Below are 16,185 nucleotides of genomic sequence, written 5' to 3' on the forward strand. Positions count from 1 at the left end.
CGTGGTGAGGAGGGGGGGCGTGGTGAGGAGGGGGGGCGTGGTGAGGAGGGGGCGCGTGGTGAGGGGGGGGGGGCGCGTGGTGAGGGGGGGCGTGGTGAGGAGGGGGGCGTGGTGAGGAGGGGGAGCGTGGTGAGGAGGGGGGGCGTGGTGAGGAGGGGGGGGGCGTGGTGAGGGGGGGGGCGTGGTGAGGGGGGGGGCGTGGTGAGGGGGGGGGGCGTGGTGAAGGGGGCGTGAGGGGAAGGGGGCATGGGGGGGGATTACCATATATATTGCTCCCGGAGCCGCGCTAACCCACGCGGGAACAACCACTATGCAACGCGCATTTTCCGGTTCGCGCCGCAGTCAAATCGGCGGCGTCTTCATACCGCCCCTGCTGCCTCTGTGTGGGGAGGGGTGTTGTGTGGGGAGGGGGGTGTTGTGTGGGGGTGTTGTGTGGGTCAGGGGGTGTTGTGTGGGGGACGGTGTGTGGGTCAGGGGGTGTTGTGTGGGGGACGGTGTGTGGGTCAGGGGGTGTTGTGTGGGGGACGGTGTGTGGGTCAGGGGGTGTTGTGTGGGGGACGGTGTGTGGGTCAGAGGATGTTGTGTGGGGGACGGTGTGTGGGTCAGGGGGTGTTGTGTGGGGGACGGTGTGTGGGTCAGGGAGTGTTGTGTGGGGGACGGTGTGTGGGTCAGGGGATGTTGTGTGGGGGACGGTGTGTGGGTCAGGGGGTGTTGTGTGGGGGAGGGGTGTGGGGTCAGGGGGTGTTGTGTGAGGGAGGGGTGTGGGGTCAGGGGGTGTTGTGTGGGGGAGGGGTGTGGGTCCAAGGGACTTGGTCCAAGAGATTGTTGTGGGGAGCGGCCCGCAGGCCCACATATTTACTACAATCCGGTTGGTCCCGGCACTTCTTGCAGAAAGCTGTCTATAATTTGTTCTTGAAGTCCACTTTGGTTCTGGCCATATATATATATATATATATATATATATATATATATATATATATATATATATATATATATATATATATATATATATATATATATATATATATTTTATAATCGCAGAAAGATACTGAACAAACATGGACCTCTGATGTTCATTCGATGTTCTCTGATTGTGTCTATGGCATCTCTACTCTTCATTGGGTGTATTCTGCATTTCCTGCCATATCGTTTACTCCAGTATGCTGTTATTTTACTGTGCAGATTTGGGACCTGATCTTCTGGTATTTTCCATGTAAATATTATGTGATGCCTTTCTCTCGTCTCCTTTCCAAAGAGTAAAGTATGAGAGTTTTTAGTTGGTCTCAAGTTGACCAGACCACACACTAGAAGTTGAAGGGACGACGACGTTTCGGTCCGTCCTGGACCATTCTCAACTTGAGAATGGTCCAGGACGGACCGAAACGTCGTCGTCCCTTCAACTTTCTAGTGTGTGGTCTGGTCAACATACTTCAGCCACGTTATTGTGACTCATCGCCTGCAGTTGGTCTCAATAATTTAGGCTCTTTATCGTCTCTGTGTGATGAATATATTCTCTGCATTCCCTCCATTTCACCAATCTCTCCTGCTCTGAAGGGGGAAATGAGTATGGAGCAGTACTCAAGGCGGGACAGCACAAGAGATTTTAATAATACAACCGTAGTGATGGCTCACAGGATTTGAAGGTAATCATAATATATCTTATCATTTTTCTAGCTGACGCTATATTTGCCTGGATATAGTCCCAAGACGTTAGGTCGTCAGATATTATTCCCAGATCTGTACATGTTGCTTTTCTACTCTGAGATTTCATGGTGTCTTCTACACTGTATTTGGTTTAAATTCTTAATTTTGTCTGTACCTAAGTGCCTGTAACTTATCACTATTGTACATCATGTTATTTTCCAATCCTATCGAAAATTTTATCAGCTTGTAAATACATTTAAATGATATTTAATATCAGCTTGTAGTTCTTCTATATCTTCTACAGATTTAATTTTCATGATGATTTTTTGTGTCATCTGCAAAAGATGACAAGAAGCTGTCGTTTGTATTTTTGTCTATATCTGATGAGAATAAGAAAAAGCAGTGGTGTAAGAACTGTGCCCTGAGGTACAGAGCTTTTCACTGTGTCTAGACTTCTACATTTTGTGTTTCTTCTAATGCTTCCCTGACTTTGCCATAGTAGCTGAGTAAAAATGGCATGATTTTCCTGTTCAAAATCTTTGATAACCTCGTTTGTGAAGGTCATTGTACTCCACAAAACTGGAGAGTTATCTTGAGATGATTTCGGGGCTTTTAGTGTCCCCGCGGCCCGGTCCTCGACCAGGCCTCCACCCCCAGGAAGCAGCCCGTGACAGCTGACTAACACCCAGGTACCTATTTTACTGCTAGGTAACAGGGGCATAGGGTGAAAGAAACTCTGCCCATTGTTTCTCGCCGGCGCCTGGGATCGAACCCAGGACCACAGGATCACAAGTACAGCGTGCTGTTCGCTCGGCCGACCGGCTTCCCTAGGAGAGTTGCCTCTTGAGCAATCCTTTAAAAATTTACATTTTATGTGATGTTAGTGCGACTGGTGTATAATTTTTAATTAATGCTTTACACCCTCCCTAGTGTAGGCTGTAGGTGGAATAGTGTTGCACACTAACAGCCCCATTAAAAGCTGGTGAAATGATGGGTTGTCTTATGGAGACCTTCAAATCCATAGATCCCATCACAATGCTCAATTCATATCACTTGTGCTGTCCCGCCTTGAGTACTGCTTGACATTCACTTCCCCCCTTGTAGAACAGGAGAGATTGCTGAAATAGAGGGAATACAACCTCCCCTGACTTCATGCCCTGGAGAGGCCACTCCAGACCGACAACCAGAGCGCAACTCCATAGTCTCCTGAGACTGATCAACCCGTTCTCGCAAATTTAATAAGTCAATATTGACTTATTAGTTGCGTGCATAGGTGACATACTAAACATAATAGTTTCCCTTGAAAAGCTTCATAGAAAACACCGACCTTACCTAACCTACTTAGTATGGTAAAATTAGCATCTTATAGCTTCGTAATTACAATTGTTACTTAACCTATTATAGGTATAGGTTAGGTAATAATTGTAATTACGAAGCAATAAGATGCTTATCTTAACATACTAAGTAGGTTACGTAAGGTCGGTGTTTTCTATGAAGCTTTTCAAGGGAAACTATTATGTTAAGTATGTCACCTATGCACATATTTAATAAGTCAATATTGACTTATTAAATTTGCGAGAACGGGTTGGACTGATGGATGCCTCCTGCTGCTGCTACTACTACTACAACTATTACTTCTACTACCACTACTACAACTATTACTACTACTACCACTACTACAACAGAGAACACATACGGCACACATAGACATGATAACACACCTAAAGTATTCCCTGGAGACACAAACCGAAACTGTCTCTATTTTCCGCTTGTTACAACTTGTAATAAAGTTGTTACATCTTGGCTTAATGTGTTTATGACGTATTGGAACGTTGTTACAACTTGATATATTGGTTGTTATAACTGGTTAGGTGGTGTTAAAAACTTGTTCGAGCGTTGTACCAACGTCGTAGTTTCGGTGTGTGTTTGGCGGGTTGGGACCGTCTCAAAGCTTTCGAAATGTCCTCTGGAAAGAAGACGTGAGAAGCATCAATAATATATACATGGAGGATACTGGAGGCCGAGGTCCCAAATTTGCACAGTAAAATAACATACGGGGCTGTTTACCATCCTGTCCTCAGGTGCTGACAGGTGGTAGTAAGGATCTCTTGGCAAATATTGGTGTTTGCAGAGTGTGAGGTGAAGCATTTAGAGCGGCGGGATTCGAGCGGAGGAGGACGTGTACGAAACAATGTTCGAGAAAAATACATATGTCATCAGATGCTAGACGCGTGTAAAGTGTTTTTCACTCATAAACAGATGGTTTGACGGTTGAATTAACGAGTATTTGATGTTTGTTGATGAGGATGGGTTGTTGTTTGCATAGGTGCTATTCGAACGGAGGACAAATCGCACTGTTCGAACCGAAGCGAAGCTATTCCAGAAATGTTCGAACATGAGTCATGTGTAAAGCAGCCCGTCCTCTAAACAAAGAGGTAAAGTCCATTCCATGCATCCGCCAAACCCGCTGTTTATGAATGAAAAGCGGTTTACACACGACTCACAACTGATGACGTTCGAACACTTCCGGAACAAGTGCTTCACTGACGAATTTTGTTCGAACCACAACGCTGTAAATGCTTCACCCACGTACTACAGATACAAATAATCGCCAACAGAACCTAAACACCTAACCTACCCAGTGCCTAAATATGTACAATATAGAAATATAAAATAATATTAATTTATATTTGAGAAAATTCCTATTTTTAATGCACAGCATGTTATTAAAATTGATGAATGGTTCTTTGGGTTCGACCACTGGATGGAATGGACTTGGTCTGAGAACTGGTTGGTGTAAAGTGTTTATCATTCACAAACAAGGGGGTCTGGCGGCTGGATTACGAAGCATTTGCCCATTGTTTATGACGACAGCTGTTAGTGAAGCCATTTTTGTATAAGTGCATTTTGAACGTAGGAAGTGAGTGAAGCGCCTTTATAAATCTTTATAAACGTCAAGGGTGGAGGAGGCCGGGCTGCAGGACCCGTGGCCTGAGGCCGGGCTGCAGGACCCGTGGCCTGAGGCCGGGCTGGACCCGTGGCCTGAGGCCGGGCTGCAGGACCCGTGGCCTGAGGCCGGGCTGCAGGACCCGTGGCCTGAGGCCGGGCTGGACCCGTGGCCTGAGGCCGGGGTGGACCCGTGGCCTGAGGCCGGGGTGGACCCGTGGCCCGAGGCCGGGCTGGACCCGTGGCCTGAGGCCGGGCAGGACCCGTGGCCTGAGGCCGGGCTGGACCCGTGGCCTGAGGCCGGGCTGCTGGACCCGTGGCCTGAGGCCGGGCTGCTGGACCCGTGGCCTGAGGCCGGGCTGCTGGACCCGTGGCCTGAGGCCGGGCTGCTGGACCCGTGGCCTGAGGCCGGGCTGGACATGTTACACTCCACCCCTAAGAACATTTGTTCCAAGAAACAGATGATAACTCGAGTCCCTAAATATCTCCTCTAACGTTGCGTGGATTGAAATCTTCATCACTAGTAAAGACACTTGCCCATGTTAGTGAATAGAAACTTAGACCTCAGAAAAACAACCTATCCCCCCCCCCCCCATCCTCGTCCAACCTCCGCTGTGGCAAGAACTCAATTTTGCGCCCATGAGCGCCCAGCACACGGCGGAGGAGACTCCTACCCACCCACTGGATGACGAGATCAAATACATTTGGCGCCAGCAAATCTTCCTCCTCCCCCAGCGACTTCCGCCCTGACAAGGATGAATGGAGTTTCATAACCTCTTGACGCCATCTGTGTGTGATGTATGGTCCTCCGTCTGTAACCACTCGCTCACCTGCTCTCTCGCTCTCTCTCTCTCACGCACTTCACGTCTCATCAAGACACTAACCTCACGCTGCACGAGTCGTCCTGCCGTCCATCAAACACGTACCTGAAACATACAGTGGCCATCAATACAGTATAAATTAACACGACAAGGAACATATAGCGATGCTGAAATAAGTGTATGGGAGATATGTGGGCGAAATAATTGTACACAGTCAGGTTATAAAGCATTTAATACAACACTCAACACATAAGAGAGATTAAAGGGTTTCTGGAAGAGGTTATATTATGCCTCTACCAGTTATGGAGAAGCAACAACTGATTCACGTGTGGTATTATGACACACTTGACAATGTGAAACAAAGACGTTAATACCTGGTTGATGGGGTTCTGGGAGTTGTTCTACTCCCCAAGCCCGGCCCGAGGCCAGGCTTGACTTGTGAGAGTTTGGTCCACCAGGCTGTTGCTTGGAGCGGCCCACAGGCCCACAAACCCACCACAGCCCGGTGGAACGTCTTCATCGTTCCCAGACAGCCATGGATGCACATGCCTCTCCAGCTGGTTTAAATGGCCATCGGAGTAGTTCTGGCATAGTTGGTCTCAGGAGCTAGCTAAATGGTTCCTAGGGACCTCGACATTATACAGCTATTCTAGACACTATGAAGGGTTATATTGTCTCAGGAGATAGCTATGTGATACCAAAAACTATCCACCTCCTCTTGCAGCTGCAGCACTCCTGGGAACACCACACTGGCCACAGATAACCCAATGCTCACTCTCCATTACGCTCGTTCTCACTGACTGTGACTTCCCATTTACTGCTCAGGAATGGACGTGTCCCGAGTGGTTGACTGGCGTGATTGGCCAATCCGATATAATCGAAGAAATCAAATTCGTCGTTTCTGGGATATAAATAGGGGCTAGAATAACTGTACATGTACACACAAAATTATGACAAATCAATTAATATTGTTGGAGCCAAGTGACTCATTGTGTCACAGGTTTTGGCATCTTGTAACTTCAGATCAATACAAGATCTTTCTTCTCTTACGATTCTCCTAGGTAGATACAAGACCCATTTATCTCACGTCCTCACTCTTCATCAATGCCAGGTTTGGTTACCTCTCTTCCCTCAGTAGGTGGCCAGATACTACGAGGTTGCCCTTCCTCAGTGGCCTCTCCTGCTGGCCTGCTGAAGGCGGCGACCTGGAACGAACCTTGAAGGGGCTGACGTTGTTGTCAGGGCGGGAGGTGGTGGTGGTAGGTGGAGGTGGTGGCAGGTGGTGGTTGTGATTGCGGCGGTAGTGATGGCAGTGGTGATGGTAAATTACCTGTGGCCTATATGGTGAAATATTCTGTTCTGATCCGAGAGCAGTTGGTGATCGCGGCCCGAGGCTCACACACTCACACTCACACTCACACACACACACACACACACACACACACACACACACACACACACACACACACACACACACACACACACACACTCGCTCGCTCGCTCGCTCATCTTGCTCAAGAAACCTGTCCAGAGTCCCACTGAAGACATCCATCTATCCAAGCAATAGTTCTTATATTCTGGTAGATATCTGATGTTCACAGATGTTCAAGGCGGTGGTGGTGGTGGTGATGTGAATCTTCATTTTGCACTTTTGTTTCCAGAATTATTATGGAACTTTTGTATGTTAATTATACCCGCTTATTCCCATACCGTATAACAAAACAAATGCATTTCAGGTGCATCTATCATTTAGTTCTGTGTTGATATTTGCAGCCTGATCTGTGGCTTTATCTCTGCTTACTGTTACTTTTCTATTACAATTTCGTATGTATCCAAATTTATCCACTTCACCACTGTGGCCCTCAATACTACGGCCATGAGCGAGCCGCTCTACACCAATGTTATCCTCGTCTTTGTCGACGCAAAATTGTTGGTTTACAATTCTGTTGTGGCCTCAGAGTTTGTGGCTTCTACAGGCTCTCCCGCGTGAGGATATGTATCATCCCACTCTGTATACATACATGGTAATTGGACATACTTGTAGATGTATGCTAGTCTGTGGATCTTTCCTCAGTACGAGTCGTTTTGTCGAGGAACGAGCAGCCTGTGTATGCATGCACGTTAGGCAAGTATTAAGGTCATCAACAGGTCGAACTGTCGACCTTCATCAGGATGCTACCCCACAACAGTTGACCGACTCCCGGCTACGTGTCTACCACTGCGAGTTGAGCACGACCCCGAACTGCAGTATATCCAGTGATATATTCCTTCTCTGAGCGCAGTGTTTGATGATCATTTCTCACAGAAAGTTAGAACTTTCAAGATACAAGACACGTGTTGCTATGCCGACATGTTCCCGTAGTTAGATAATTTATATCAATATTTTATCTATCTCTTTTTGCCTAAGGAGCCGGTCAGGCCGAGCGAACAGCACGCTGGACTTGTGATCCTGTGGTCCTGGGTTCGATCCCAGGCGCCGGCGAGAAACAATGGGCAGAGTTTCTTTCACCCTATGCCCCTGTTACCTAGCAGTAAAATAGGTACCTGGGTGTTAGTCAGCTGTCACGGGCTGCTTCCTGGGGGGTGGAGGCCTGGTCGAGGACCGGGCCGCGGGGACACTAAAAAGCCCCGAAATCATCTCACGATAACCTCAAGATAGGTGCCAGCTACTATATTTTCCTATTTAGTCTTTCAATGCACCTCTTGTATTTTGTGTTGTATGCCTTTATACACGTGCAGTATACCTACAGTATACTGTAGGTATACAGTATTCACGGAGCGGGTTCTAATAGTTCTACTCCCCATTATCCTGCCGGCAGGAGGCGTTATCAGGGGAAAGCGCGAAGCCATTAACGACTGTATAGCACTGGAAAGGGGTCAGGATAAGGATTTGTAATGGAACGGAGGAGGAAAGGAATGGTGCCCAACCACTTTGACGGTCGGGTATTGAACGCCGACCTGCATGAAGCAAGACATAATATTTCTCCTTAAAGGCCAACTTGCACTATATAGGTGCTTACCTAACAGTGTCCACGAGGTAGTGAGGTGCAGCTCTTGTACCCGGCTTACTAACCTTGTACCTGTTGCAAAACAATTTAACTATTATGATAGTTCAAATTCTTTATCGAATCTGGCCTTAAAGTTGCAGATGGAGGTGGTAGAAGTGATAGTGGTGGTGGTGGTGGTAGAGGTGATAGTGGTGGTGGTGGTGGTGGTGGTGGTAGAGGTGATAGTGGTGGTGGTGGTGGTGGTGGTAGAGGTGATAGTGGTTGTGGTGGTGGTGGTGGTAGAGGTGATAGTGGTTGTGGTGGTGGTGGTAGAGGTGATAGTGGTTGTGGTGATGGTAGAGGTGATAGTGGTTGTGGTGATGGTAGAGGTGATAGTGGTTGTGGTGATGGTAGAGGTGATAGTGGTTGTGGTGATGGTAGAGGTGATAGTGGTTGTGGTGATGGTAGAGGTGAAAGTGGTGGTGGTGGTGGTGGGAAAGAGAGGGGGGGGGTGACTATAAGAGGGTATTAATCAGTGACTCTCACAGAACCAAGACATCAACAAACCCTCCAGCTCTTGCTAATTACCACTGATCACCCCTCCTACCCCACCCCCCTCCCACCACTCCCCAACGCCATATACTCCTCGACCCCCCAACCCCCTCCTCATTCCTAGTTACACCACCACTTCTCGCTACACAATTCTTGACAGGAGTTGCCAGAGGTGACTAAGTAACGTGACTGGGGTCTGAGACGCAACAAAGTTTTTTCCAGATCCACTTTTTTTTCGATGGTAGCTGATGATGCTGGCTCATGAACATTACACACACACACACACACACACACACACACACACACACACACACACACACACACACACACACACACACACACACACATCGTCCCGGAACTGTGAGGATTGAGCTACGAGGAAAGGCTAAAGAAGCTGAACCTCACATCCTTGGAAAACAGACGAGTAAGGGGAGACATGATAACCACCTACAAAATTCTCAGGGGAATTGACAGGGTGGACAAAGACAAACTCTTCAGCACGGGTGGGACACGAACAAGGGGACACAGGTGGAAACTTAGTACCCACATGAGCCACAGGGACGTTAGAAAGAACTTTTTCAGTGTCAGAGTAGTTAACGGATGGAATGCATTAGGCAGTGATGTGGTGGAGGCTGACTCCATACACAGTTTCAAGTGTAGATATGATAGAGCCCAGTAGGCTCAGGAACCTGTACATCAGTTGATTGACAGTTAAGAGGCGGAACCAAAGAGCCAGGGGCCAGATTCACGAAAGCACTTACGCAAACACTTACGAACCTGTACATCTTTTCTCAATCTTTGGTGGCTTTGTTTCCAATTATTAAACAGTTATTGAGCTCCGAAGCACCAGGAGGCTGTTTATAACAATACCAACAGTTGATTGGCAAGTTTTCATGCTTGTAAACTGCTTAATAAATGTAACCAAAGCCGTCAAAGATTGAGGAAAGATGTACATGTTCTTAAGTATTTGCCTAAGTGCTTTCGTGAATCCGGCCCCAGAGCTCAACCCCCGCAAGCACAACTAGATGAGTACACACACACACTATTTAAGACGGGAACTATCAGGAGAAAGCGTCGAGCCATACACCACGTAAGAGCTACAGTGCCGATGACATGAATGTGCATCGTATCTTAAGTTTTCCAATAATTTTCAGAGGTAGAGTTTGGGTGTGTGAGGTTTAGGTCGGAGGCTGATGGCGCGCCTGGAGGTCGGAGGCTGATGGCGCGCCTGGAGGTCGGAGGCTGATGGCGCGCCTGGAGGTCGGAGGCTGATGGCGCGCCTGGAGGTCGGAGGCTGATGGCGCGCCTGGAGGTCGGAGGCTGATGGCGCGCCTGGAGGTCGGAGGCTGATGGCGCGCCTGGAGGTCGGAGGCTGATGGCGCGCCTGGAGGTCGGAGGCTGATGGCGCGCCTGGAGGGCGAAGGTCACATCTAGGAAAATTTATGTTTTAAGTTCCTCACTTAAAATACATTGGAGCGATTTCAAGTTCAAATTTGTTTGTACAACGCTTTGGTTTCCAAGACTTTTTTCTTGACTTTATGAAAGTTGTAAAACCGATTTGTTTTTGTTTACATAATAAGGACTTCTAATTGGTTGTTGAGCTTACAGGTCATCAACATCTGGAGGATTATTAAGACTAACCATAGAACCTTTCAGATAAAACAGCAAGTATACTTAGTCGTGCTTAAATACACTCTTGAGATCTAGAGATGATTTCGGGGCTTAGCGTCCCCGCGGCCCAGTCCTCGACCAGGCCTCCACCCCCCAGGAAGCAGCCCGTGACAGCTGACTAACTCCCAGGGACCTATTTACTGCTAGGTAACAGGGGCATCAGGATGAAAGAAACTCTGTCCATTGTTTCTCGCCGGACACCCGGGATCGAACCCGGGACCACAGGATCACGCGTCCAGTGTTCTGTCCGCTCAGCCACCGGCTCCTCCTCTAACTGTATATACACATAAATTTTGTACACCTCAGTGTACAGCTGTTTGGCTTTTTGATCTATTATATTGATAAAAATCTATTGATCTATTCCCGGGTTCGATCCCGGGCGCCGGCGAGAAACAACGGGCAGAGTTTCTTTCACCCAATGCCCCTGTTACCTAGCAGTAAAATAGGTACCTGGGTGTTAGTCAGCTGTCACGGGCTGCTTCCTGGGGGTGGAGGCCTGGTCGAGGACCGGGCCGCGGGGACGCTAAAGCCCCGAAATCATCTCAAGATAACCTCAGGAGTAATGCATAAATTCATCACCTCAGAATAATGATCAATAAAATTCTATCCAAAATAAATTCCTTTCTTGTAGTGTCAAATTACTGGTGTTGTATACACGTCGAGAGAAACAACCATTACCGAGGCCCCAGGTTATCTTGAGATGATCTTGAGATGATTTCGGGGCTTTAGTGTCCCCGCGGCCCGGTCCTCGACCAGGCCTCCACCCCCAGGAAGCAGCCCGTGACAGCTGACTAACTCCCAGGTACCTATTTACTGCTAGGTAACAGGGGCATTCAGGGTGAAAGAAACTTTGCCCATTTGTTTCTGCCTCGTGCGGGAATCGAACCCGCGCTACAGAATTACGAGTCCTGCGCGCTATCCTCCAGGCTACGAGGCCCCAGGATATATTTCCGCGAAGTTCCCACCACCTTTACGAGAAGCATTTGTTTGTGTCAATAGTTCCGGTATTTGGGTACGTTGGTGTACTTAACTCACTATGAGGGGGGCTAGCTGCCACCTCACTATGAGGGGGCTAGCTGCCACCTCACTATGAAGGGGGCTAGCTGCCACCTCACTATGAAGGGGGCTACCTGCCACCTCACTATGAGGGGGGCTAGCTGCCACCTCACTATGAGGGGGGCTAGCTGCCACCTCACTATGAAGGGGGCTAGCTGCCACCTCACTATGAGGGGGGCTACCTGCCACCTCACTATGAGGGGGGCTAGCTGCCACCTCACTATGAGGGGGCTAGCTGCCACCTCACTATGAAGGGGGCTAGCTGCCACCTCACTATGAGGGGGGCTAGCTGCCACCTCACTATGAGGGGGCTAGCTGCCACCTCACTATGAAGGGGGCTAGCTGCCACCTCACTATGAGGGGGGCTACCTGCCACCTCACTATGAGGGGGGCTAGCTGCCACCTCACTATGAGGGGGCTAGCTGCCACCTCACTATGAAGGGGGCTAGCTGCCACCTCACTATGAGGGGGGCTACCTGCCACCTCACTATGAGGGGGGCTAGCTGCCACCTCACTATGAGGGGGGCTAGCTGCCACCTCACTATGAAGGGGGCTAGCTGCCACCTCACTATGAGGGGGGCTACCTGCCACCTCACTATGAGGGGGGCTAGCTGCCACCTCACTATGAGGGGGGCTAGCTGCCACCTCACTATGAGGGGGCTAGCTGCCACCTCACTATGAGGGGGGCTAGCTGCCACCTCACTATGAGGGGGCTAGCTGCCACCTCACTATGAGGGGGGCTAGCTGCCACCTCACTATGAGGGGGCTAGCTGCCACCTCACTATGAGGGGGGCTAGCTGCCACCTCACTATGAGGGGGCTAGCTGCCACCTCACTATGAGGGGGGCTAGCTGCCACCTCACTAATATGTTGAGGCAACACTAGAACCCCCAACATATTCGAGCCAGCTAATTCACTTGAACATTACACATACAAAATCACAAAAGCCTGATATATCAAACAAATGGCTGTTAGAGTTTAACCCAAGCAAATGTAATGTAATGAAGATAGGTGTAGGGAGCAAGAGACCAGATACAAGGTATCGTTTGGGAGATGAAATACTTAAGAGTCAGACAGAGAGAGAGAAAGACCTAGGAGTTGATCCACAACTGATCCACAAGGCGCATTTGGGAACCTTCCGTGTGTAAATTCGAACCCTCATCACGGCCCCCTTGTGGATTTGTTCACTTGAACATTAGTTAGGTAGACGGTTAGGTTAGGTTAGGTTAGGTTAGGTTAGGTAGACGGTAGATTCGACGACGGTGGTAGTGACCGCTGGAGCGGACTGTGACCGGATGACAGGACATGGTGATCGAGGAACGAAATAATCGGATGGAATTTCTGACACACCGACGGACAGCGTTGGTCCGCCATCAACAGATCAATAGTCAATTAATTTTGAGCGGTGATGTGTGCAAACACCAGTCATGTGTCCGGTCCACTCGCCAGTCCTGTGTCCGGTCCACCAGCCAGTCCTGTGTCCGGTCCACTCGCCAGTCCTGTGTCCGGTCCACTCGCCAGTCCTGTGTCCGGTCCACTCGCCAGTCCTGTGTCCGGTCCACCCGCCAGTCCTGTGTCCGGTCCACTCGCCAGTCCTGTGTCCGGTCCACTCGCCAGTCCTGTGTCCGGTCCACCCGCCAGTCCTGTGTCCGGTCCACCCGCCAGTCCTGTGTCCGGCCCACTCGCCAGTCCTGTGTCCGGCCCACTCGCCAGTCCTGTGTCCGGTCCACTCGCCAGTCCTGTGTCCGGTCCACCCGCCAGTCCGGCCCACTCGCCAGTCCTGTGTCCGGCCCACTCGCCAGTCCTGTGTCCGGTCCACCCGCCAGTCCTGTGTCCGGCCCACTCGCCAGTCCTGTGTCCGGTCCACCCGCCAGTCCTGTGTCCGGCCCACTCGCCAGTCCTGTGTCCGGTCCACCCGCCAGTCCTGTGTCTGGTCCACTCGCCAGTCCTGTGTCCGGTCCACCCGCCAGTCCTGTGTCCGGTCCACTCGCCAGTCCTGTGTCCGGTCCACCCGCCAGTCCTGTGTCCGGTCCACTCGCCAGTCCTGTGTCCGGTCCACCGCTAATCCTAAGTGGTCCTGGAGGCCTCCCCCCCCCCCGAGGGGTCAAGGGTCCCCACGCCGCCCAACTGAAGATGTTTCACCAGTAACATGAGAGCGATCCCAAGGTGGCGCTCTCACGGGCAGTTTTCCTTACACTAACCTGAAGTCGCCCTTATCCTTCCCCCTCCACCACCCCCTTCCCCCCACCACCTTCTCCTCCACATATACCACTTCCTCCTCCTCCTCCTCCTCGCCATACAGGGGGGAAGCAGTAAGAGACTAGGTGATCAGGTTAAAGAGGTAAGGTGGAATTCTAACGGAGAACGACAAGGAGGTGTGTGAGGAACTCAACAAGAGATTTCAGGTCCTTAGAACAACAAAAACAGCATGGAGACCAGGCTTGCAAGATGATGCAACACTGCACAACTTAGTGGTCACTGTAGAGGGGGGAGGGGGGGGGGTTTCAACACTGTCTCCTATTCCACAAAGCGAATAGACAAGGTGGACAAAGACACATCCTCTTGTCTCACTTTAAAGAGGCCAAGTGGAGGCTGGGAACACAAATGCAACAAAGGAATATAAGGAAGTGTTCGTACCATGCACGGGTGGTCCAAAGGTGTAATGCACTGAAGGAGGTTGTAGAACCCACCTCCACCCACAACTACCAGACCAGATTCGACCATAAATGTCAACGTTAGAGTAATTATTATATGGCAACAGGTACAGCCAGGTGTAGTAGACGTATAATTTACAATTATTACTTAACCTATCAACGGTATAGGTTAAGTAATAATTGTAATTAAGAAGCAATAAGATGCTTATCTTAACATACTAAGAAGGTTAGGTGAGGTCGGTTTTTTCTATGAAGCTTTTCAAGGTAAACTAAAATATTTACAATCAATTAGTATGTCACATATGCACTTATTAAATAAGCCAATATTGACTTAAGCAAGTGCGAGAACGGGTTGTAGACGGGGCACCAAGACATTATACACTCCATAATCACTGCTAGGGAAGTACCCATAGGTAAGTACCTCCTTCCCCACCTCTTCCTCCACCTCCTCCACCTCCAGCTCTGGAGCTCAGCACTCTGGAGGAACTCTACCAGTTAAAGCTGTTAATCCCACATTTTATCTCACGATTTTGAGACTTGTGATTGTCTCCCCTCCTCCCCCCCCCCCCGTCTTCTCCCAGTACTTTCATCCACGTTTTGTTCCTTCTTTCTTCTTCTCCTCCTCATTCTCAAGGTTCCCTAGCATCTCTCCCCCCCCCAGATGCCAATTATCTCCCTCCAACAAGAGGGCCGCCCCATCCGCCTTCGAAAAGAGGCCTCACACCCCCCACAAGAGGCCCCACGCCCCCCCCCCCCACAAGAGGCCCCACGCCCCCCCCCCCACAAGAGGCCCCACGCCCCCCACAAGAGGCCCCCGTCCCCCCACAAGAGGCCCCCCGCCCCCCACAAGAGGCCCCCCCACAAGAGGCCCCCGCCCCCCACAAGAGGCCCCACGCCCCCCACAAGAGGCCCCCCGCCCACCACAAGAGGCCCCCCTCCCCCTACAAGAGGCCCCCCGCCCCCCACAAGAGGCCCCACGCCCCCCCACAAGAGGCCCCCCGCCCCCCACAAGAGGCCCCACGCCCCCCACAAGAGGCCCCACGCCCCCCACAAGAGGCCCCCCACAAGAGGCCCCACGCCCCCCACAAGAGGCCCCCCCCCACAAGAGGCCCCCCCCCACAAGAGGCCCCACGCCCCCCACAAGAGGCTCCCCCACAAGAGGCCCCACGCCCCCCACAAGAGGCCCCCCGCCCTACCCAGCACTCCCGGAAACTTTGGTCGCGTTTCCCATAATAATAAGAGGATTAAATCTTCTTAATCAATAATCAATCGCGTTCTATCAGTGGCTTCGTGACGTCAGAGCCCAAGTAAAGGGTAAACCGCTTTTCACTTGTCTGCTGCTGTTGCTGCTGTTGTTCCTGTTGACACTACTGTTTCTGCTGACACTACTGTTTCTGCTGACACTACTGTTTCTGTTGCTGGTGCTGTTCCTGCTGACACTACTGTTTCTGTTGCTGGTCCTGCTGACACTACTGTTTCTGTTGCTGCTGCTGTTCCTGCTGACACTACTGTTTCTGTTGCTGCTGCTGTTCCTGCTGACACTACTGTTTCTGTTGCTGTTCCTGCTGACACTACTGTTTCTGTTGCTGTTCCTGCTGACACTACTGTTTCTGTTGCTGTTCCTGCTGACACTACTGTTTCTGTTGCTGTTCCTGCTGACACTACTGTTTCTGTTGCTGGTCCTGCTGACACTACTGTTTCTGTTGCTGCTGCTGTTCCTGCTGACACTACTGTTTCTGTTGCTGCTGCTGTTCCTGCTGACACTACTGTTTCTGTTGCTGTTCCTGCTGACACTACTGTTTCTGTTGCTGTTCCTGCTGACACTACTGTTTCTGTTGCTGGTCCTGCTGACACT

At 50.3% G+C, this 16,185-nt stretch overlaps 2 protein-coding genes across 2 annotated transcripts in view; both read right to left on the reverse strand.

The window, feature by feature from the left end:
- The window catches only part of LOC123746157 (leucine-rich repeat neuronal protein 2), a 581,329-nt gene that overhangs the window by 450,680 nt on the left and 114,464 nt on the right, over window positions 1-16,185 (reverse strand). The gene's annotated exons all lie outside the window — the stretch shown is intronic.
- LOC138357446 (streptococcal hemagglutinin-like) overlaps window positions 10,129-16,185 on the reverse strand; it is a 21,255-nt gene continuing 15,198 nt past the window's right edge. The window contains exons 3-4 of the mRNA XM_069314299.1: window positions 15,661-16,185; window positions 10,129-10,360 (exon numbers count right to left, since the gene is read on the reverse strand). The exon at window positions 15,661-16,185 is cut by the window's right edge and continues 436 nt beyond it. Coding sequence (XP_069170400.1) covers window positions 10,129-10,360; window positions 15,661-16,185 — 757 coding nt within the window. The remainder of the gene's footprint in view (window positions 10,361-15,660) is intronic.

Source organism: Procambarus clarkii, chromosome 78, assembly GCF_040958095.1.
Source record: "Procambarus clarkii isolate CNS0578487 chromosome 78, FALCON_Pclarkii_2.0, whole genome shotgun sequence".
NCBI lineage: Eukaryota > Metazoa > Arthropoda > Malacostraca > Decapoda > Cambaridae > Procambarus > Procambarus clarkii.